Source organism: Rhynchophorus ferrugineus, unplaced genomic scaffold (assembly GCF_030347505.1).
Source record: "Rhynchophorus ferrugineus isolate W39M unplaced genomic scaffold, kcgeb_rfMv2 rfM11, whole genome shotgun sequence".
In the NCBI taxonomy this organism is placed as follows: domain Eukaryota; kingdom Metazoa; phylum Arthropoda; class Insecta; order Coleoptera; family Curculionidae; genus Rhynchophorus; species Rhynchophorus ferrugineus.
This window is the reverse complement of record NW_027472590.1, coordinates 6,983,373-7,004,636: the sequence shown is the minus strand read 5'-3', so window position 1 is coordinate 7,004,636 and position 21,264 is coordinate 6,983,373. Positions and strand designations below refer to the sequence as shown.

At 36.7% G+C, this 21,264-nt stretch overlaps 6 protein-coding genes across 7 annotated transcripts; 2 read left to right on the top strand and 4 right to left on the bottom strand.

Moving 5' to 3' along the window:
- Positions 1–52: 52 nt before the first annotated feature.
- LOC143204467 (uncharacterized) lies at positions 53–1,372 on the bottom strand. Its single transcript, XM_076417013.1, has one exon. It carries the CDS (start codon positions 1,331–1,333, stop codon positions 53–55), a length of 1,281 nt encoding a protein of 426 aa, XP_076273128.1. The 5' UTR covers positions 1,334–1,372.
- A 129-nt stretch (positions 1,373–1,501) lies between these two features.
- On the bottom strand, positions 1,502–7,041 carry Ankle2 (ankyrin repeat and LEM domain-containing protein 2). Of its 2 annotated transcripts, none has more exons than XM_076417747.1 (8): positions 6,940–7,041; positions 6,080–6,557; positions 5,710–6,021; positions 5,502–5,657; positions 4,568–5,440; positions 2,624–3,063; positions 2,433–2,570; positions 1,502–2,373 (listed from the first exon to the last, which is right to left on the bottom strand). In XM_076417747.1, the coding sequence occupies exons 2-8, from the start codon at positions 6,527–6,529 to the stop codon at positions 2,229–2,231; spliced, it is 2,514 nt and encodes an 837-aa protein (XP_076273862.1). In that variant the 5' UTR covers positions 6,530–6,557; positions 6,940–7,041; the 3' UTR covers positions 1,502–2,228. The 2 variants fall into 2 exon arrangements, with proteins under 2 accessions (XP_076273862.1, XP_076273861.1); XM_076417746.1 differs by lacking the exon at positions 6,940–7,041 and adding an exon at positions 6,635–6,792.
- Mtmr6 (Myotubularin related protein 6) lies at positions 6,810–10,404 on the top strand. The gene is made up of 12 exons (XM_076417749.1): positions 6,810–7,182; positions 7,232–7,345; positions 7,401–7,721; positions 7,779–8,039; positions 8,096–8,228; positions 8,280–8,512; positions 8,864–9,114; positions 9,176–9,304; positions 9,363–9,489; positions 9,545–9,719; positions 9,774–9,919; positions 9,971–10,404. Exons 1-12 carry the CDS (start codon positions 7,159–7,161, stop codon positions 10,109–10,111), a joined length of 2,055 nt encoding a protein of 684 aa, XP_076273864.1. The 5' UTR covers positions 6,810–7,158; the 3' UTR covers positions 10,112–10,404.
- On the bottom strand, positions 10,396–11,149 carry mRpL48 (mitochondrial ribosomal protein L48). The gene is made up of 3 exons (XM_076417751.1): positions 10,994–11,149; positions 10,678–10,938; positions 10,396–10,618 (listed from the first exon to the last, which is right to left on the bottom strand). Exons 1-3 carry the CDS (start codon positions 11,084–11,086, stop codon positions 10,451–10,453), a joined length of 522 nt encoding a protein of 173 aa, XP_076273866.1. The 5' UTR covers positions 11,087–11,149; the 3' UTR covers positions 10,396–10,450.
- Positions 11,150–11,180: 31 nt separating this feature from the next.
- Positions 11,181–12,323, top strand: mRpL19 (mitochondrial ribosomal protein L19). The gene is made up of 4 exons (XM_076417750.1): positions 11,181–11,514; positions 11,571–11,864; positions 11,917–12,094; positions 12,154–12,323. The coding sequence occupies exons 1-4, from the start codon at positions 11,247–11,249 to the stop codon at positions 12,281–12,283; spliced, it is 870 nt and encodes a 289-aa protein (XP_076273865.1). The 5' UTR covers positions 11,181–11,246; the 3' UTR covers positions 12,284–12,323.
- A 99-nt stretch (positions 12,324–12,422) lies between these two features.
- On the bottom strand, positions 12,423–21,197 carry yem (yemanuclein). Its single transcript, XM_076417748.1, has 10 exons — positions 20,933–21,197; positions 16,880–16,990; positions 16,522–16,809; positions 16,388–16,459; positions 14,624–14,765; positions 14,390–14,575; positions 14,139–14,331; positions 13,850–14,089; positions 13,712–13,795; positions 12,423–13,654 (listed from the first exon to the last, which is right to left on the bottom strand). The coding sequence occupies exons 1-10, from the start codon at positions 21,098–21,100 to the stop codon at positions 12,688–12,690; spliced, it is 2,451 nt and encodes an 816-aa protein (XP_076273863.1). The 5' UTR covers positions 21,101–21,197; the 3' UTR covers positions 12,423–12,687.
- Positions 21,198–21,264: the final 67 nt, after the last annotated feature.

Below are 21,264 nucleotides of genomic sequence, written 5' to 3'. Positions count from 1 at the left end.
TGTCAACACAGTAATCTGGGTAATTAATTATTTGAAATAACACGCAATGTTCTCATAAAATATGTTTATTTATTAAAGCTTTAAACTTTAAATCTAGTTGAGTACTTTCCTCTTCTAGTAATTTTAATTTTTCCTTGGCTTGTAAAACAATCTCTTCAGTATTATTATCTGAACTAAAACTCAAACTATCGCTTCTCATTTGACCATTGATTTCTCCGCTATCTTGTTCCTGCATTTTTATATTAATCAAACTAATTTTATTCTGGCAGCCGTTTATTTCGTCAACTAATGCATTACAACGCGAGAGCAACTGTTCAATTTCAATTTTTTGATTCTTATTTTCAGTCTTCAACCTATCAATTTCCCTTTTATATTGTCCACAAAGGCGGACGTTCTTTTTACATTCATCACCACAATGTTCCTGGTTACATACATTTGGATTTATATTTTCCAGATAATGTTCCACAAGAACATTCCGAGTATTTTCGGGTATCTTTTGACTTTGATCGCGTAAAATTAAATTTTCAGACTGTATTTTTTTAATTTGTTTTTCTAAACATTTTTTTTGCCCGTTTAGTTTTTTGATTTTTGATTCATGTCCACTTAATTCCTTTTTAAACTTATTTACTAATTTAACACACTGGGATTCAAATGTTTTTACTTTCAGATCATAACAAAGTTTTATGTGGTGTATCAATTGCTTTTGTATGTCTGTTTGTAAATGTGAGGTTCGGAAAGCTTTAAGAACATTTTGTAGAAAATCATCTTCAATATCTTTTTGTTCAAATTCTGTACATTTTTCTGGATCCTGAATGTCTGTGTAATTTTCACTTAATATATTTACTAGACAGTTTAGTAATGTATTATTTTTCTCAAAATATAAACGAAGAAGTTTGGGAAACTGTGCATTTTGTTTTGAAAATCCCACTAGTTCCAATATATGTACCACATTATTTTTATCAAACATTTTCACGTTATCTGTTCTTTCGTTCATAAAACTAAATAATTTCGAATCTGGCATAACATTTGTAAGATTCACTTCACTACTAAACAATGAAAAGGTAAACTGACACTGATTCTGCCATAAATATTCAGCTACAATCAAATGTAAAGCTTGCTGAGCGAGTGAAAACACCTCCGATGACTTTTTCCTCAGATTCTTCCCCATAACAGTGTTCCTCAACATATTTATCATTTGAAACTTCATGTATGACTTCAAATTTGCCAGCAAGCCTTTTTCTTCCAACCATACGGTGAGAACTCGTTGAAACTCTTCTGCTGGTATTTCCGTTAAATCGAGCTTTTGTGATAATGCAGGCTCCAATTTTTCCATTTTATATAAATTTAAATTGCTTATAATTAGAACCTTTATTATTGTCAAGATAGTTGTTTACATATATGTAAGGTTATGTACTTCATCTTCTTCTTACGAATTATGACAGCAAGGAGCTACTAACCAGTGCGTTTAAAAAAGTTAATTGTGGAAGAAATGAAAAACAAATTTAAATTGTGGGTGTTTGATTTATTATATACTAAGACTACATAAGATATTTTGTTACTGTCATCGACTGGACAAAGCCACTCAATCGTACCTATTTTTAATAATCCTAAAATACATTTTGAAAGGCAATATAGGGTTTGAATAATAAATGCTTTTTTTTCTATAAAATTTAATAGTTCAGCAACTTATCAATAAATAAGAAAATATATCTCTATCTCTTTACAAACATCCTGCTAGGCACAACCATTTTTTTTTAAATTTCTTAATTACTACATCTGACGCGAACAAAATTGTCAAGAATTACTCGAACAATAATTGATAAAAAGTTAAACAAACACGAGACGTTAAACACCAAGTGAGAGCCACGAGACTATGGGTAACTAATTTAAAATAAACATCAGTTGGCACTGGGACCTCCAGGAAAACGTTAAATGCAACTATGTAAATGGCAGACAGACGATTGTGGTTTTGAACGATGAAAATGTAATCCCACTCGTTTTATTCTATCTGGAATATCAAACTATCACACTAAACAGAACACTTTAAACTCATTTCACATTCCATATTTGGTGGATTATATATTATTTGTACCTAACAAATAAAAAAAAAGAAACACACGACATAAGTAACAGCGAAACTAAGAAACATAACAATAGTACACGTTCCGGATGAGACGTTTCCAAAACAAAAGCCTCCGCGAGCGTAACCTACTATGTTTTTTTTTCGGTTAGTGATGAGGGCTGTACGATTTATACGCAGCCTTCGGCGAATTCGTCCCGGTGACCCGTAACCAGGACGGTTTGTGGGCCAGGAATGATTTGGGACTGTGCTGTTCTGTTGGAGGTGATGGTTGCTTGTGGGGGTTTGGCCAGCTGGTAAAAAATTCGGTATGATGAACATTTATAAGCATTCGGTTGAGGTAACGACTTACCTATCTCTTTCGCTGACAGAATATAGACTGATTGAATGATACCACTTGTAAACTAACGGGAACTGATTTATGTTTATCGAACACTCGGCGTATTGGAGAGCGTTGAACACTGCACAATCGGTTTTCGATGGGTGAGCTCTAAAATGAACCCGATTAAAACCAAAGAGTGAACAGAGAAGGCGATGACTTACCCTTCGAGAAATACCTCGATTTTCGGCGGCTCCGCGTCGCTAAATTCTTCTTTCGAATCCGAATCGGAGTCGAATTTCGTGGGCGAGGAGGGGGGCGTGTAGAACTCCTCTTCAGTGTCGGATTTCGAGCTGTCGCTGAGGCCTAGCCCCAAGTCGCCGTTGGCGCCTTTCAGGTTGTTGGTCGAGAGGAGGTCGTCGTTGAAGCACAGTTTCTTCGACACGCTCTGAAGATCGAACTTCCGCGGCCGGTGGTTCTTCAAGCTACTGTTTCGGGATAGGTTGGTGCGCTTCGGTTTCTTCGGATGGAAGACACAGTTGCAGACGTCGTACGCGTCCCAAGCGCTGTTCGAGAGGACACCCCCCGGTTCGCCGGCTTCCTGATCAGGGTGCTGCTGGTTGGAATCTAAGTTCGCTTTTATCCTAGACCACAGACATACGACCTGAAAGCGTCAAAGTCTTTATAACATGGCATGCATTATCCCTTTTATTGTGTTATATTTACGATTTTTAACTATTAACATGACTAGTACAGCCAAAAAAAAGTGTAATGGTGAATGGTTCTCCAAGTATGTTACGCATAAAAAAATGGATTCATAAGTTTATTTTAAACAGACATAGGTCATTCAATTCTTGAATTCTTGCAGTGGAATTCCTTGTGTGCTAAGAGAGGCTTAAGCTCTCTTGATAATCTAGTAGCCATTTAGTTTAAAAGTTGCACAGTTTCTAATGTTACTACGAACGAATTACGTTTCGAAATGTTTTGTCGCCCATCGTACTGTCCAGAACCAGCACTGTGGTTGTTTTACTAGTTAGAGCCGTAGCTTATTCAGGGATAGGAATGGAGGTCTTTATATCGGAAAAATATATTAAGTACTGCCAAATATTAAATTTTCTCGTTTGTGAGGTGAGCCATATTAGTTTTTTCTTCAATTGGGCAGCAAAAAACGCGGTATCTTTGTAAGTCTCAGCTATAAAACACATTTTTTAGAATGCAAATGTTACTATTACGCAGGTGTACAATTAATTTTTTTTCTCTTTTTTTTTGTTTCATTTTTGAACGTATATAAACCCATTTTAGGGCTTTCTAGAAGTCAAATGGTTGAATATTCAATGTTACAACTGTTGGCAATATCCTATTCTATAACGATGGTCTATGTTGACTTTTTTAGCACACATACTAACTCAGACAAACCTAGGGAGGGCCAATGATTAAATTAAAGTGACCTGGCCAAAAAAACAGTTCACTTTGATCTAAACAAAAACATTAACCTGATGGAAGATTTCCAGTTGTAACAATAGCCAGATTAACATTGAAAAAGTACGCTGATTTTAAAATTCTGAAGTCAGAAATAGTTAGATATACCGCCCTCCTAGAAATATCAGCGAAGCTGCAGAAGAACTATTCTGATTCAACATTTGCTCCCTCACAATGTATCTCAGGGAGGAGCATCAATAATGCGTTATAATGCGTTATAATTGGTGTTGCTCACCATATCTATCACCAAATATGCAGAAAGTAGCCTCTTCGCTGCATCTACGACTATGCTAGGTTTTTTGATCCCAGGTTTGGTTCAAAACACAAAAAAAATATTTAATAGGCCTGTACTGATTTTCTTTCATCAACCAAGCCGAAAACAAACTACTTCGACAACTTCAAATCACAAAAACCAATAAAACAAAATTATTGTTGTGCCGTGCAGTATTACATGACATGCGAACGCTAGATGAATAATAATGAAAGGCAGGCTTAAAATGCGTAATAAATGGGTGTTCAAATTTGGAATCGAGGAAGCTCTGTCTAATTGAAAGGAGAACACATACACTAGTCTCCTTAATCAAATTTGCCTTATGATTAAAAAACAATTGAACTAATCAAAATTCGCTAGTTAACGACCGATGAGTTACTAGATTACTAGAACGTGGATTACTTAAACGATGACTTACCTGCTTCCTGTAAACCGTCGGTTTGATAATCGCGTCCTTACAGTTCGGGCCCTCGTCGTCCGATGAAAAATAGTCCGATTTCTTCACGATATTCTCCAGAAACGACTCTAACTTGTTGACCAGCGCCGGCCTGTTGCCGTCCTTGGCCGAATCGCCGGTCAGTTTCCTGGCAACGAGCTGAGCGAGACGCGAGTGCGCCTTCTGAAAATTCAACCATTTGGTGAAGCGGTCGTCCTCGATGTAGCTGCTCATAAGCGACTCGAGAAACTTGACGTCGGACTCGCAGTTCTTGGCGATGGCTTCGTAGGCGCACTCTCCGCTCTTGGTAATACTGAACACGTTCGCCAGGACGCGATTAGCGAACACCTGGAATGCTTTGTCGACGTATAACAGAGGATGACAACTCTGGCTGGGATCGACAGGAGGCGAGTCGTCTATTCTACAAGCGGAAAATGCGTTACAAAGGCTGGTGATGGGGCTGATTACGTTCTCGGACTTCTGGACCAGCGGCGAGAACACTTCAAACGCGTCCTGATATTCCTTCATTTTGCCCTTCAAGTGTTTCTCCAAAGTCCCCAAGCCTTCCTCCGACGCGATGTCCACAAAACTGTCCAGAAAATCCCAGTACTCCCTCCAGGAAACATTGTAATTGTTCGCCAATTTTTTACCTATCCTCTCCAGACCTTTCTGAGGATCTTTCAGCCTTAAGGCGCTTAAATTATCGGGAGTTTTTTTACCTATAGGCGAATTAAAATTAAGACTCCTAGGAGGTGTTTTCCAGACCTTGCGAAAGGACTCCGCCTCTTTTTTATCCATCGGTCCCGCATAAGCATGTATTTCCAGTCTTGGGCTAAGAGGATCTCTATTCAAAACCTATTAGCATAAAATAATAGATGAATTATACTAATAGGAAAGTATTTAATAAACTACTTACAGGAGGGCTTGTCGGTGAAAATGGTTGACCAACTAGTGGCGCTAAGGAATTATCTTCACTTCTTAATACAGGAACATAATAATTATCGCATAACAGTTGCTGAATCTTCTTTTTTGCAGACTCTGTTGTCCTACCATCAACTCTTTCACAGATAACCTTAAAGATATTTAATATTAAACTGCCAAGTTTTTTTTTTAGCAAAGTTTACCTCCTCTGCAAGCTTGTTAAATTTATTTCTCTTGGTTTTATCACATTCTGGATAAGAAAGCAGCACCTCAACAACCTTATCTGCTCCCCATTTAGAAGCAATGTGTAAAGGTGTGTCATTGGCCCCTTTATTTGGTGTGTTAAGATATAGATCTAACAATATTCTACACCTTTGTTGTGCATTTTCCTCATTATCATCTCCATACAGTTTTTTTATAAACTCTGGATTACTTACAATATTTAAAATCAGTTCTACTGCAGCTGCATTTTTCTCTTTCGCAGCTACGTGTAAGGCATTAAGTCTTGCTCCCTCCTAATATAATACAAAATAAATAATTTCTGAACCAAATAAGTTGATCTGGTTGGCTTACCTGGAGAATTGAAGGTGTGTCCCCACTGCTAACTAAATATTTAGGATTGTATTCAATCATTTCTTGCACACTTGTAAGATCGCCCTGTTCAATTTTATTCCTGAATTCAATTAGCTCCTGTGGTCTCGGAGTTCTAAATGGGCTTGCTTTCTCGCCAATTGTTGTAATGTTTTTCTCACCATCAGTACAATCAATTGCACTGTTATTATTAGGATGCTCGGATCCATTGCAGGAAAATTCAACAGCCTCATGATAGAATTGGAAAGCCTTAAAACGAGATTTTTTGTGCTTTTTGGCAATCTTCAAGGCTGCTTCCTTATCTTGAAAGACATTTGGTATTCCCCTGTTGTCATCATTAGGTATATGAACCCCAAAATATATAGTAGTTGTTTTGGATTTGTTCTCGGTCTTGTCTACATTATTCATTAGCACGTTAGCGTCCGTATCCATCTGACTATTAAATATTTATCGAAAAAGGCTAAAACAACGACACATATCAGGAATCTGAACAAATAGTGAAATTAAAGACCGTTAAAATATTTAAAGTATACTCACGAAAATAGCTACAACAAGGTTTTGTCAACTCATAAAAGAAAATACATGACTTTCTAATTCTATATGCGTAAAAACTGCCCAATATTTACAATTTTTTCCACGTTTAACTGTAAAACTTTTTAATTTTGACAGTTCATTAATTAACATCAACAATATTTGAAAGAAAATCTGAGACAGACCTTGATTGGTCACCTACAGATGAACTATTTCTTGTAGTTAACAGTAATTATTCTGATAAGCAAATACTAGTTTAATGACTACTATTTTAAAAATATAATGCTGGAAAATGCATTAATAAAACTTACCGTTACTACTGCAATAACTTCTATATATATACATCTGTTTTATGCACTGAAAGGAAGAAGTATACTTGTCACTGTCAGTATCGGTCCTACAATGGCTGCTGCTGACGTTAGTTAAATATTTTGATCGTATTGGAAGTAAATATAATTACCTTATCGGTTACCAAGATAAACAGCATTATCTTAAAGTAGTACATTACCATTTCCATACAGACGAAAGTAATGGAATTAATTAAAACTCCTAAGGTAACCATATATTTTTAAATTATGTTATTACTAATAGAACCCTTTCTAGGTTGAAAATGTTCGCATGTTGGACAGATACTCGAAAGCTTCTTCTCAAGGAACACTTTATTTGACAACAACTCATCTAATATTTGTCGACCATGAAGCCAAAAAGGAAACTTGGGTAAATAATGAAATTGTTTATTTTTTATTTAGGTTATACTGACTAATTGTTTTAGGTATTACATATGCATATTGCTGGCTTAGAAAAGCTTCCTCTCACTACTACTGGATCTCCACTGCTAATAAGAACCAAAACTTTTTTATCTGTAACTTTTGTAATCCCAAAAGAAAGGGATTGCCATGATATATATTTAACATTGCAACAGCTTTCACAGCCTAACAACATTGAGCAGTTGTACTGCTTCACTTATAAGCCTCCTGTTGAAAAAATACCAAAAAATGTGGGCTGGACATTTTTTGACTTCCAATCAGAATATCAGAGGATGGGTGTTCCTAATGATCAATGGGCTCTAACAAAACTAAACGAGGATTATGAGGTATACCATTTTATTAGTTTTTTTTTTCCATGTGAGTACATTGATTTGTTTTTACAGTTATGTGACACTTATCCCAAGTACCTTTTTGTGCCGGCCTCTGCTACAAAGACAACATTAAGGGGCAGTTCAGGCTTTAGGTCAAAAGGACGCTTGCCAGTATTAAGTTATTTGCATCATAACAAAGCAAGTATTAGTCGTTGTAGCCAGCCATTATCAGGCTTCAGTGCTAGATGTCTTGAAGATGAGAAAATGCTCAATCATGTATTGAGGACCAATCCAAACTCTAGTTTTATGTATGTGGTGGATACTAGACCAAAAGTAAGTATTAAAATTAGGATTGAATTAGTTCATTTTGATTAATTATGTTGATTTAGATCAATGCTATGGCCAATAGAGCAGCAGGTAAAGGCTATGAAAATGAAGCTTTTTATGAGAACATCAAGTTCCATTTCCTAGGTGTGGAAAATATACATGTAATGAGGAATAGCATCTTAAAGGTCACTGAAAGTAAGTGTTTTGCAATTAATGCTTTTCCAGATTGTAATGTTTTATGATTAGCATGTGAACAGAAAAATCCCACAATGTACACATTCCTGAATGGACTAGAATCAAGTGGGTGGTTAAGACACATAAAGTCTATTCTGGATACCTCTTTATTCATTGCCGAGGCTCTGGAGGAAGGTGTTAATGTAGTAGTGCATTGTTCTGATGGATGGGACCGCACAGCACAAGTATGTTCTCTGTCCTCCCTGATTTTGGATCCTTATTATCGCACTATATCAGGATATCAGGTAAAGTTATATTTATTTATGTCTATTAATCATTGATACTTGTCAGAAATATTAATGAAACGTCCATAAGATATATCCAGATTGGACTAAATATGTTAGATTTTTGGAGCGCCAATATTCAATATCCAGTTTCAAATTAAACATTCTCAAAAGTTACCGATATGATACGCTACTTCTGAAAAACTCAATATCCCTAGTGATAATAGAGAATCAGGGTTGCCAACTGTAGCATTGAGAGGTAGCAAATTGTCAATTTATGGCCCATGGTACCTTATTATTCAAAAATACCGGTTTTTATACCGTTCATAATGTTTTAAATGGCATTATATTGGTCCAACAACAACTTTGCAGGCTTTAATCGAAAAGGATTGGTTAGCTTACGGGCACAAGTTCTCGGAGAGGTGCGGTCATACTCAAAGTGACAGTAAGGAAGTGTCTCCCGTATTCACCCAGCTGATGGACGCCACCTGGCAATTAATGCAGCAATTCCCGTGCACATTCCAGTTCAACGAGACGTTCCTGCTCACTATTCACGATCACGTGCACTCGTGTCAGTTCGGCACTTTCATCGGCAACTGCGAGAAAGACCGAGTCGACTTAAGGTTAGCGTATCAGACGTCAAACGCGCCCTTTTATTTTAATTTTGTTTTTCGATTTATACAGACTGTCGGAGAGGACTTACTCGCTTTGGGGTTACATGGCGAATCATCTAGACGAGTATATCAATCCGCTTTACGATCCACAAGAAACGCCCAAGGTTTTGTCCCCACAACTTATTCCACAAAATATCAAGTAATTTACGAATTGTCACGGTGTTGTTTCGGTTGTATATAGACGGTTGACGTTTTAGATTCTGGAGGGGAATGTATTGTAGATTTGAGAGTGGGGTGCATCCTAGAGAATCCATGGCAGACCTCCTATTGGCCACATCCGACCATTCATTTTCATTGGACGATCACGTCAAATATTTAACCAAAGTAAGTCCATTGGAGTAATAATGACGTGTTGATGGTAAATATCGTTTAAAAATAGAGGATTTCTTCTGTGAGGGATCTCATTTCAAGAACAATGGAAAAGAAAAAATCCAAGACAAATACTTTTTGCAACAAAGTACAATTGACCAACAATGTTCCCTTGGATAATAAATTAACCTATCAAAAATCATCCAAGGAACTGGAAGCTTCTGATCATGATCATCCATTAAAAGGTACTTTTAATAGTTCAGGTGGATAGGTATGTTATTTAATATGTTTTTTTTTAGATACAGAGAGTAGTAGTAAGACTGAAGAACTGCCTAAGATGCAAGAGCTTTCCAAAGAATTTGACTCAGTGGCAATTGATTGGAAAGCTCTGAGGAATATTAATGAGTGCAGTTGCTCGTCAGCTTTTGATCCCCTAAGCCGAAAAGTGAGTGATCATCTATAATCTCACACATTATTTCATTACCTATTTCCACAGAATCATTGCCGAAAGTGTGGAGATATATTTTGTGTCCGTTGTATCACCAAACAAGCAGTTCTACCTGGACATGACACCCAGAAACCAGTACCGGTATGTAAGCCATGTTATGATATCTTAGGCAACAATATAGATTCCTAAATAAATTGATGTAACAAAAGATTATATTGGTATATACTATATAAATATGGAATACTGTCACAAAACAATTCAACTGCACATTATTAGATTAGATTACTCTGTGATTTCTGCAGTACCTTATAAGAAAGCTAAATTTTGTCCTGCTTCTTATTGAGATTGTATAATTAATTTATTTCATGTAGATATTTAAGTGTTGTTGGATCACAACAAATATTAGAAGGATAATTTTTTTTTACGTGCGTTTAAGTTTGATATATTTTTTTTATGCAAAAATATACTTGAAGCAGATTAAACTTGTTTTATTTTACCTATTAACATAGATATATTATATTGTTAACATTATTTCTTCTTGGATGGTCCTCCTATATCATCGAGCTCTTGTTTTAATGCTAACAGGTCAGTATCTGGTATATATCTGTCTTCTTCATAATGATCTTCATGTTGCACAATATTAATACTAACACCAACAGGTGTAGTAGCTTCAATAACTCGTAATAATAGTGGAAGCTATAGATATTTCACTCAACATTAACAGATAGAAAAATCAATAAGGCAATTCAACTAACCTGTGTAGTAGGAACATCAGTAATTTGTAAAGTTCTGTCATAAAGATTTAAAGTATATTCAGAATCAATGATTTCAGTCTGTGGTTTGAACTTTGTAATTTTAAAAACTTGTGCTGGAAGTGCCCAACCATCTTCTACATTTATATCCATATTCTTGATTATATTATTCAAATATTTCTGGTAACTTTCCAACACGGGATAATCGTAACCCCGCATTTGTATATTTAAGGCATCATAAATTGGTACTTTAGGTTTTAAACCCTAAAATAAAGTTAAAAGAACATCGTATATATTAATAAATAATAATAATGATTACTTCCAAATAATCTGGTTCGTACAAAGTACCACTGCAATGTCGTAACTGAGTGAAATTCTTTGTTAGCTTTAATGATCTCTTTAAAATGTTCATTTTGAGAGATCGAAGAAAAATTGGTTATACAAAATTGCTACTTCTTTAAGTCTTATAAAATTTTTATATTAAGAAGAATTTGACATTAAGCAATAAAAGTTAAGAGGTGGAATTCATTTGTAACCACGAAGTTTGTTTTTAGCCCTATTTTTATAGAAAAATGTTATCCATTTTTAGCAAAAGGCCTTGTATAAAATGTTTTTCCGAAACTTCAAAAATATTATTACGATGTTCTAGTCAAACGGCTACATCTACCATAGAAAGAAATAAAGACCAACTTAAGAGACAAATCGTTGAATATAGACATGTTTACCCTGAATTTTTACCAGACCCAAAAATTGAGTATCGTAATCTAATTAGAGAAAAATTAGAACGAGCTGATATGGTAGCTCGTAGAACACAAGTCGATATTCCAGAGTTTTATGTTGGTTAGTACAGGGACTTACAGAAAAATGCATAAAACCTAATATTAATTCTGTTAAAGGTTCAATATTGGCTGTGACATCTTCAGATCGTCACAATCCAGAAAAGCCGCACCGTTTTGTTGGTATATGTATCAAACGCGAGTATTGTGGCCTAAGGGCATCATTTATAGTTAGAAATATGATTGATCATCAGGGCATAGAGATTATGTATAACATGTATGATCCAACAATTCATAAAGTGGAGGTTTTAAGATTAGAAAAGCGACTTGATGATGAATTACTGTATTTAAGAGATGCTTTACCTGAATACAGTACATTTGACTCTAATATGGATGCAGAGATTTTACCAGAAGGTGCATTTTTGAATATTTTATTTAATTTCATTCACATAGTTTTTGTTGACAGGTACTCCAGTTCCAATTAATCCCATTAAAGTTAAATTGAAACCAAGGCCATGGTTGGAGAGATGGGAAAGGAAAAACCTAAAAGGAATTGAGGAGTTGGATTTACCAGAAAGGTTCTTTAAAAGGGCAAAAGAGTTGGAGAAACCATGGGAAAAATATGATCTAATGAAGGAATATATGTTAGTGATAATAAGGCCTATGATTCAAATATAACCTCACTCATATAATATTGTTTTAGGAGAACAATACCTGAGGAAGAACAAATTGAAATATTCAGTGAAGTTCAGGCAGAATTACATAAACTAGAAGTACAAAGGAAGAAGATGAAGAGGAAACGTGTTATTGTTAAACCTAGCAAGTTGGCTTAGATCTTATGTGTCATAAAATAAAATAATTTAAAATGACAAATTTTTTTTTAATGATGTGACAGAGAAAATTTGCATTGAAATAAAAGTGTGCGCTTAAAACAAATGAGAATGGAGAGCTGTACAAAGGAAATAATGTATGTTATGAATGAAGTACTTTATTTTACAATGCAAATAAATATTTCAAAGGAATGACCTTAAAACTGGCTATAAACAAATTCCGAAAATTCATGAAAAATATATAATTTAAAAATAAGACATCATAAAGGCAGTAAAGAGATTTATGTACAAGTTCAATTTGGACTATACAAGTTTCATGGTTTCTTTCTCGGGTTTTTTCTCTCTTATAAAAAAGATTACTATACATAAAAAAAGCAAAACGGTAACGGCGGGGTCGAACAATTGAATCAACTGCACCGGTTGTATGTCGACTTCGATGAATGCGGAGGCGATTTCAGGTTGTTGATTGTGGAGATGAACTGTTTCTGGAACTCGTCCTGGAACCCTATCGAGCCAGAAAAGTTCGTTCGATCGTTCGTCGTTGCCCCGCCGCCTTGACCCTGGCCCGATCCGGAGTTCGAGTAGTTCTTGTTTAAGGCGATGACCGAGACGGATGACGATTTGGCGGAGTCCTTCTTGGAAGGGGAGGAGAGTTTGTGAAGCGCCTTGAGGCTGTCGATCGCTATCTGGATCTCGTCTACTTCGCCGCTCTGCGGTTTGGACGACGGCGTGATGTTGATGTCGGGGTATTTGTTTTTTAAGGTGTTCTCGAAAACTTTCGGTTCGGGATGCTCCTTGGCGAACGACGATTTACCGACCGAACCGTTGTCCGAGACTTTGGACGTGATCGAATCCGTGAGATCAATAATTTGGCAGTGAGCGGACTTCGGTATCACAGGTTCTTCTTTGTTTTTCATGCTGTTTATCACTATGACGCCGTTATCCTTATTTTCCTTCAGCTCGGGTCGCTTTTCCGCCACCTTTTCCTTGGCGGCTTGTTTCGCGACAGCGTCCGTCTTCGGGATGGGAGGATTGACGTTGTTATTGCTGAATTTCTCCGTTAGGTTCACCGGTGTTATGGTTAGGTTGTTTCCGGCAGTGAAGTTGATCACCGAGGAGGACGCGGAAGAGGGAACCGGCGGCTTTTGGGAATGTTTCTGGGCGACGGGATCTACAGCTTTCGGAGTGGGCGTCTTCAAGGCGTTGTTCGAACAGAACTTCTTCAGCACCACCATTGACATCCAATTGGGCGGCCAAAGTATCTGGATCTCCGCTTTCAGATAGTTGGTCATCAGGGCCTCCAGATCATCTTTTTTCTTTCCTTCGTGCAAAAAACAACGTTTCTTCAGACTAACGATGTCCCTCAACATTTTCCTGTAAACAATCAAAATATTACATTAACGCTAATGAACAGCTCATATGGATATTTACTTGATATCCTCAGACAACGGGAACCTTCGCCTCGGAGTTTTCAGGTTCTTTAACTCGTCATCGTTGGCAGCTTCCGGCGAAAACCTTGGCAACAAAATAATGTTAAAAACACGAGAATTACCTCGACATTCTCCTTACTTTTTCTGCATTATTCTTTGGCATTCTTTGTTGTAAACGGTTATCAACGACGGCATCAGTTGATCGACGTGCGTCTTCAGTTTATCGATGGTCAGTCTCAGTTTCCTCTGTTCATCCTCCACGACCAGATTTTTGGCACGCTTTATCAAGGTCTCCTTCCGGCATCGCACAAAGTGCGCTAAATGATCGTAGACCTTCACCCGAGAAGATCGTCCCAGAATTTTACATTTGTATTCTAGACTAAAGTAGGGTGGTTAGATCGTGTGAGGGGTTGAAGCAGAAGACTTACTTTAGCAACATCGTGTTCACTTCTCCATTGAAGAACTTCACTTTCCCGCCGTCTTTATAGTCACGGGCGACTTTCTTAATCTCTTCGATCAACCCGACTATGTCCGATGGCAGGTTCTCCGGTAATTTGACTGGCTCAGTCTTCATGACCAAATCGCTCTCCGGCTCGGATGAATATGAAAGCCTGTCTTCACCTAAAAAAACAATAAGTTAATCGAGATAAACACGTCCGAGACACTACCGAAGTCGTACTATTTTTCGCTAAATTATTAAGATTATCCTCGCTCTTGGGGGGGCTGATCTTTTCCGGCGCCTTCGCCACTTCCTCCGCCCTGTTGATGACCGACTCGATGGCATCGTCCACGCTGCTCATCTTCATCGGTTTCTTGTTCTCCTTGGCCGAATCCTTGTCGGCTTGATCTGAAACATTTCCGATATCTAACGGGGGGTGTCGAGTTCGATATTGACAGCGTTCCCACGCGTTACCTGCGTTGAGCTCGGCCTTCCTCTCGAGCTGTTTCTGCTGTTCGGCCAGTTTTTGTTTTTTGACTTGTATCTTATCGGGGCTGAACAATTTCTTTTTGATCGCCTGCTGCATGCTTATGTTCGGTTTATCCGGGTTCTTTTGCTATGAATAGGGGAAAGGTATATTGTGATTTTTGACGAAAAAACTGAGGCAGAAATTCACCGCCGCCACTGGTGATGTGAAATTATCGGGATACGTTTACAATAGGTCATGCTAATTATTTTGGAAGAGAACCAACTCCTGAATAATTCGGGTGTGTTCATTCCTTGTAGTGTCGACAACTTTTTTGGTGTCACAAAACTATCGTGGTCAGTCAATAGATCCAGGAATTTATTTTTTATCATATGTCCCGCATTCAGACTATCTATCTCTGGTGAGAACATTTTAATCAAATAACTATAATATTTTCTAGAGTCAATACGAGCTGCAATTGTGGAAAAATAGAAAACAACCAATGACGTTAACTTAGAGATCACAAACGAAATAAAATCACAAGTACATTGCCTTCCTGTTGACTTAGAATGTATAATTGTGAAAATGTATTAAATTTTCTACATCTACAGCCCTCGAATAAAATCTCTGAATGGGATCTACAATTCCACAGACATATGATATCACTTCTGCTAACGCCAGCACTCGAAAATATATTTTTTGGGCATCACCCGCCTATTTGAAGAATATTTCATCAAGCTGTGTTAGAAACAAAAGGTCTCTGAATTAATTTGGTATTTAAAGATAATTCATGTTTCTTTCATCACATAGTTCCTAATATAATGCATGTAAAAGTGTATGAAGCCCACACTACTGGTGGTTTAACGGCAAGCAGAAATGTGTGGATGAACAAGCTTGATGAAAGCAGTTAGGAGGGAACTAAAGAAGCCTAAAAAGTGATAGAGATTTTAGATGCCATTGAGTAGATTCTTAAAATATAACTTTTTCATTTATAATAAGATTCCTTAGGCCTTGATGAGAAAAATAGCCACCTTATCAATGTATATTATGTCCATTTTCCATTCAAATGTTCTAAACATTAAAAACCAGAGGGTATTAAGTTTTTTCTAATTGAATGGCAATAGTTTCACCTTCAATCTCATACACTTTTGCTAAACTTTGTCATGTAACAGGATAACTTTCGATCAGATTTCAGTATTGATGGGTTGATTCCTAACAAATGTGGAATATCACCCTGTGGCTGTAAATATCAGGTCTTGGATTGCCACAGTTGCTTCATCACCAGCTACTATATGCCAAACATTTTTTTACACTAACACAGCTAACAAATTGTATTAGTAAATTGATTTGCAATGATATTTTAAATTAATTTGTATAATAGCCATTTTCTCCAAAATTTTTCAACTGATGAATCAAAAATGAACTAGAAGCATCAACGAGTTTTTTAATAGAGTATTCTTAATTATCTATGTTTGTTATTTTTGGTGTAAACTGATCATACCACAATTTATTTGGATTTATTACAGTTTTTATGAATCCACTACCTCGGCTTTGTACAAGAACGTGTGTCATTTCTCAAGAGACTGTTTTATGGAAAATAACATCGAATTTAGCCTCTAGATAGGATATGATGGACCATCAACATCAAAAGCTTGGATAGGAAGTGTGTCAGCTAGATTTCTATGCCGAGGTGGGAAACCGTTAAGTCTTATAACATCTAATTTACGACCAACAGGTGGTACTGATGATCTTTTCCAACATTTCCAACGTACCTTTTCACCCTGACTTTCCAAACTAGCGTTGCTGTCGGCGTCGCCTTCGTCGTCGGTGGAATCGAGGGGTCTCTGGGAAAGAAAAAAACCGAACCATCATCATCGCGCCACTAAACATCGAGCCGAGGCCGAACCTTTCGTTTCAGCTTGTCATCGGTCTTCGAATCGTCGTCGCTGTCGCTCTCCTCCGAGCTGCTGGACGACACCTCGGACGTGACCTCGTCGTCGGTCTTGAACTCCAGGGCGCCGCAGTTGATGTAGAAACCGCCGCGGGCGGTTGTGACGTTAGGCGGTATGATCTCGTCGTAGCCATCCGTGTTGTCGATGAAGGAGTCGGATTCGTCGTAGCCGGCGCCGATATCCACGTAGTCGTCCTTGCGCCCCCTGCGTTTCTTCTTGGAACCCAGTCCTACTCCGGAGCCCTGAAAATTGACGGGGAACCACGCTAAGTCTGGTGTCGACGTAGGAGATATGAACGGGTGGTGGTCTTACGTATTTGGCTTCCATCTCCAGGGCGATGCGGCGCACGTCATCGTCGTTATCGAAGGGATCCGATCCATTTAAAGCTACAACCGGATCCTTGTTATTTTGCTTGAGCTTCTTCTGTAAACGAAAATTGTAATATAAATTCACTTGAAGAAAAAAACGGTTCACAATAGAGATGCTGAAAAAATTTCGATTATTTTTTGTCGATGTTTCCCAAACGTCCTAATTTTTTAAATAAAACCTTAAAATTGACGCTTAATCTTGAATGTTTAGTAAATTATGAATACTTTTTAAATATCTAGAGAACATCGATATTTATTTTGGCCGATATTTCAATATTTTTATTTTTTTTTTCTTAAAAATATGGATATATTACGTATAAATATCGATGTAAAACATCAATAGTTTTCCTGGTTGTTTCTCCGATATGTTCATATATTTTTTTAAATATCAAAATCTAGAATGGGAATGAGCACATCCGTAAGCATGTTTTGCGCGTCCGACTCACTAGAAGGCAAAAAGATTACAGATTTCTTTTTTCCCTTTCGACTTTAATTTTGTGACAGGTTATATATTTTTTCCATTTTTGTGTATAATCGTAAGTGTATAAATTTGTTGTTATAACGTCATTCTTATTACATTTAAGGTAAATATTATTTGTTTAAATGCAAAATCGCAATATCAGTGCTATTTTCCATGATGTGAAGGTTCAAATAGAATTATTTTCAAAAGGATTATGCTCTGGCGCAGAAACGGTTTTTAAAATTAAATAATGATAAACTTCAGGAAACCTCCTATGATCTCCTGCAAAAAGTTTTTGAGCAGGAAGGTTTATTTTTTGCATTTCAGACCGACCACATGTTTATGGACTCAAATGTTGAAAATCATTGTTTAACCAAGCATGCAATTCCTAATTCCAATTTTAATAGTAAGTCTTCCATTAAAATCTACATCAATAAGTGAATTGAAATACATGATATGTGTATATTAACAGATCATTTCCCATAACCTATTGAAAAGGAAAATATGAAAAAAATTAAATGTTGGAATTAGCAGTTGCTTAGACCACATTAGAATCTTCAAAAAGAATTAAAAGTACAAATATATTTTTCAATTTCTACCCAGATGCTTTTGAAACAGACTTCATGCTGATAAGAACCAGACAGTATAACACTAAAAAGACTGAATATTAGCACAAGTACAGGTATTATTGCAAGAATTATTATATATTATCTAAATTTGATTTAACGATACCAGGAACTTATTTTAAGTCGTTGGTGTGGGAAGCTATCTCTATAGTTTTTTATTTGTTGGTAAAAAATGTGTATAACAAAATATAACAAAAATCTCATAAAATGCTTAATTGTGTACAATATACTGAGAAAAGGCAATGTAATAAGAAAAATAATAATTAGGTGTTGGTTGTTCTGGTGGATAAAAAAATAAGTAGAATGTCTACAATGTCAAGGATTTACATTTTTTATTTTATAATATTTAAGGCAATAACAATGTACAATTAGAAAAAAATGTTTAGTTTTCAGATGAGATATTATTTTTTGATGTATTTTGAAAATGCTCTATACTTAAATGTTAACTAGTATTTAAATAAAATATCTTATCAAAGTTTTATTTTTTAATTCCTCCTTGTGATATAAAGAATATTTTTAAAATAATTTTTATAACATTATTAATACACTTTGCGCGACAACAAAACTTGTTCATAACTTTATACAGGGAAGACCGCATTCTAAGTCTGTCTATTTTATGATCAAAATTCAACAAACATCAAAGGTATGATGACAGTGACAGATGACGTTTTTATAAAATACACTGCCCTTGTATCAAAATAACAATAATAATTTGACACTGACATATTTCAAAATCACAGCACAGCACAGAACTTGATCGTTCACCGCTCAAGCATTGTTGATGTCGAAACTCACCACGACCTCTCCTAATACATTTCTAAGTGCTCGAATTAATGAATGGCTACAACCGGACACGCCTTCCGAACGCACGTGGACTTTCCGTCTCTGTCTCGATTGGTCTACACCGGTATACTCTCGCCTTGTTGTCCGAATTTAATGAAAATACGACGTTGTCATAACGCTGCGAAAAAAATCCGGGAATATTTGTTTTTCTTAATCTGTTTATTAAAAACTCCAAAAGAATATTTCACTTTCACTTATATTGTGTCACATATTTTTTTCGAGATAAGTTAATGTCGGAAAGCTCGTTGTTGTTTTTGGCTACGACTTTTCAAAAATGTTTTTCAGATTAGTAGTCAGTTGTGTGAGCAGCAGCTAGCATTTAAAATTACGACATTTTGTCTTTATTTTATCTAATTAGTAACGACCATCTTAACAAGTTAACATGTTTTAGTTGCCGTTGAGAAAAATTTCCAAAAAAAAATTACAATAATAACAGTAATATACAAATTATAACACTACTAAATTATATGCATGTTAATATTTATGATTGATAACGTGGCCTGTTATTTGTTGATAAGTATGAATAATAAACAATATGGCACGAAGATAAGCATAAATAACTATTACTAACACTTTATTATCTAATATCGATTTTTCTGCTTTTATCAAATTATCTGTATAACATAATTTTATCAGGAAATTCAAGCAAATTCATTTTTAACATAAATATCAATTTTATAGTCAATCTGGTTCGATATAGGAAGTTACAGATTTTTATAACGATCTGGCAACACCGAAATCGTTCCAACACGCGGATCGCTCCGTTCGCGGTGAAACACCTCCTCGCTCGTCCTAGTCTCCTGATAGAAACCCGCCATTTCATTTCGACAACAAAACGGGAAATTTGCAGTAAAATAAATTAAACAAGCAAAAAAATGCGCGAAAAACGTCCATATCATAAAATAGATTGTGGACATTTTGCAAAATCCTTAATTTAGGCCCTAAACGACTAGCAAAACTACGCACATTACGTGTATACGGTTCGTACGGCCCAGAGTCGCTCGGTTTTTATGTTATCACCGGTTCCGAAACGTCGGCGGAATTGGAACGAAGGAAGAAAACGCGAAAAAATTAATAAAACATCAATTTTCTAAATTAGGCATGTTAATTTATCGAGTTTTCGGCCGGCTGCAGATGGTCAGCGAAAAAGTCTACGTGAATCGAAGCAAATATCTGTCTATCTATCTAGTGTGTTGTTTATTGTTTTCCTTTCGCGTAACCGCCCGACTGACAGCTCGCACGGACGCGTAAAAAATACGAGTCAAATTACAACATGTATATCTTTAAACTTTCTCTCCGCATTTCAAATAACTAAAAGCACAAAACTAATCAACAAACGTCGGGCTGGATCTGCTTCGGAGATCGAGGAAATCTTTCCTGCTGCTGTCTGCACACACGTACCTCGCGGACGGCATGACAACACCGGCAATCGCAACAGGATGACAACACGGTATTTAAAAAATAGATATAAAATTCACTCGTGGCAGGAAAGTAACGAGGAAACCCATTATTCCTGGACGAATGTCTCTAAAAATAATAGTTCTATCCCCCGATGCAACTGCTTTGCGTCCTACGTGACCAAAGGTCGGTTGCATACAGCTAAACTGACGTCACGGAAGGGAGTTGCTATTTAACTATTCTCCGTGAGATTTGAAATGGGTAAAAGGACATAACCCCACAATCGATAATGCCAGAAGAGCCCTTGTTTCTGGTACCGTTGTCCGTGTCGACCACGGGGAACAATAGGAACAGGAAAAGGCCGCGGATTTCGAGACGGCTCTGTGACGATTTCCGAACGAAATTCGTTTGGAAATTCTGGTTTTTTTATTAAATAAGGTTCAAATATGGCGTCTTGAATGAAAATCGTAATTAAAACACGTTTCGAGGACTGCTGTTCGAGTCAGAGTTGCCGAAGGGGTCCAGTTCTAGCTTAGATATCAATACTGTGCAGTTGCCATAAACATAAACTATTTTTGTTTGTCCGATGAAAATAGGCCGTGACAATGCCTCGTTTCCTTTGTAGTTGGTCGGACGTTTATTTCGTGACCATTTTCTGTCACAAGTTTACCTTTAATGCTGCTAACTCGTCCTTATAGTTGAATTCTGGGCAGTTGTCTTCGTTCGATTCGGGTAACGGCACACATATTCTCACTGTTTTGCATTGTTTCTTTACCGCCTTATCGTTCACTTTTTGTGGTTCTAATGTCGTTAGAATTGCACGTTTAATGTCTGACATATTTCATTACACAAAATTAGTAAAATAACACGGTCCGGCTTCTCTCCAACATGTTTAAAATGCACTACCCGCACCTCATACTCCTAAACAAGCGGATTCAAGAGAGTTCGCGGCTTTTGCGCAACTTTTTGCGCATTGCATGGTATTTGAATCTGCCGAATGAC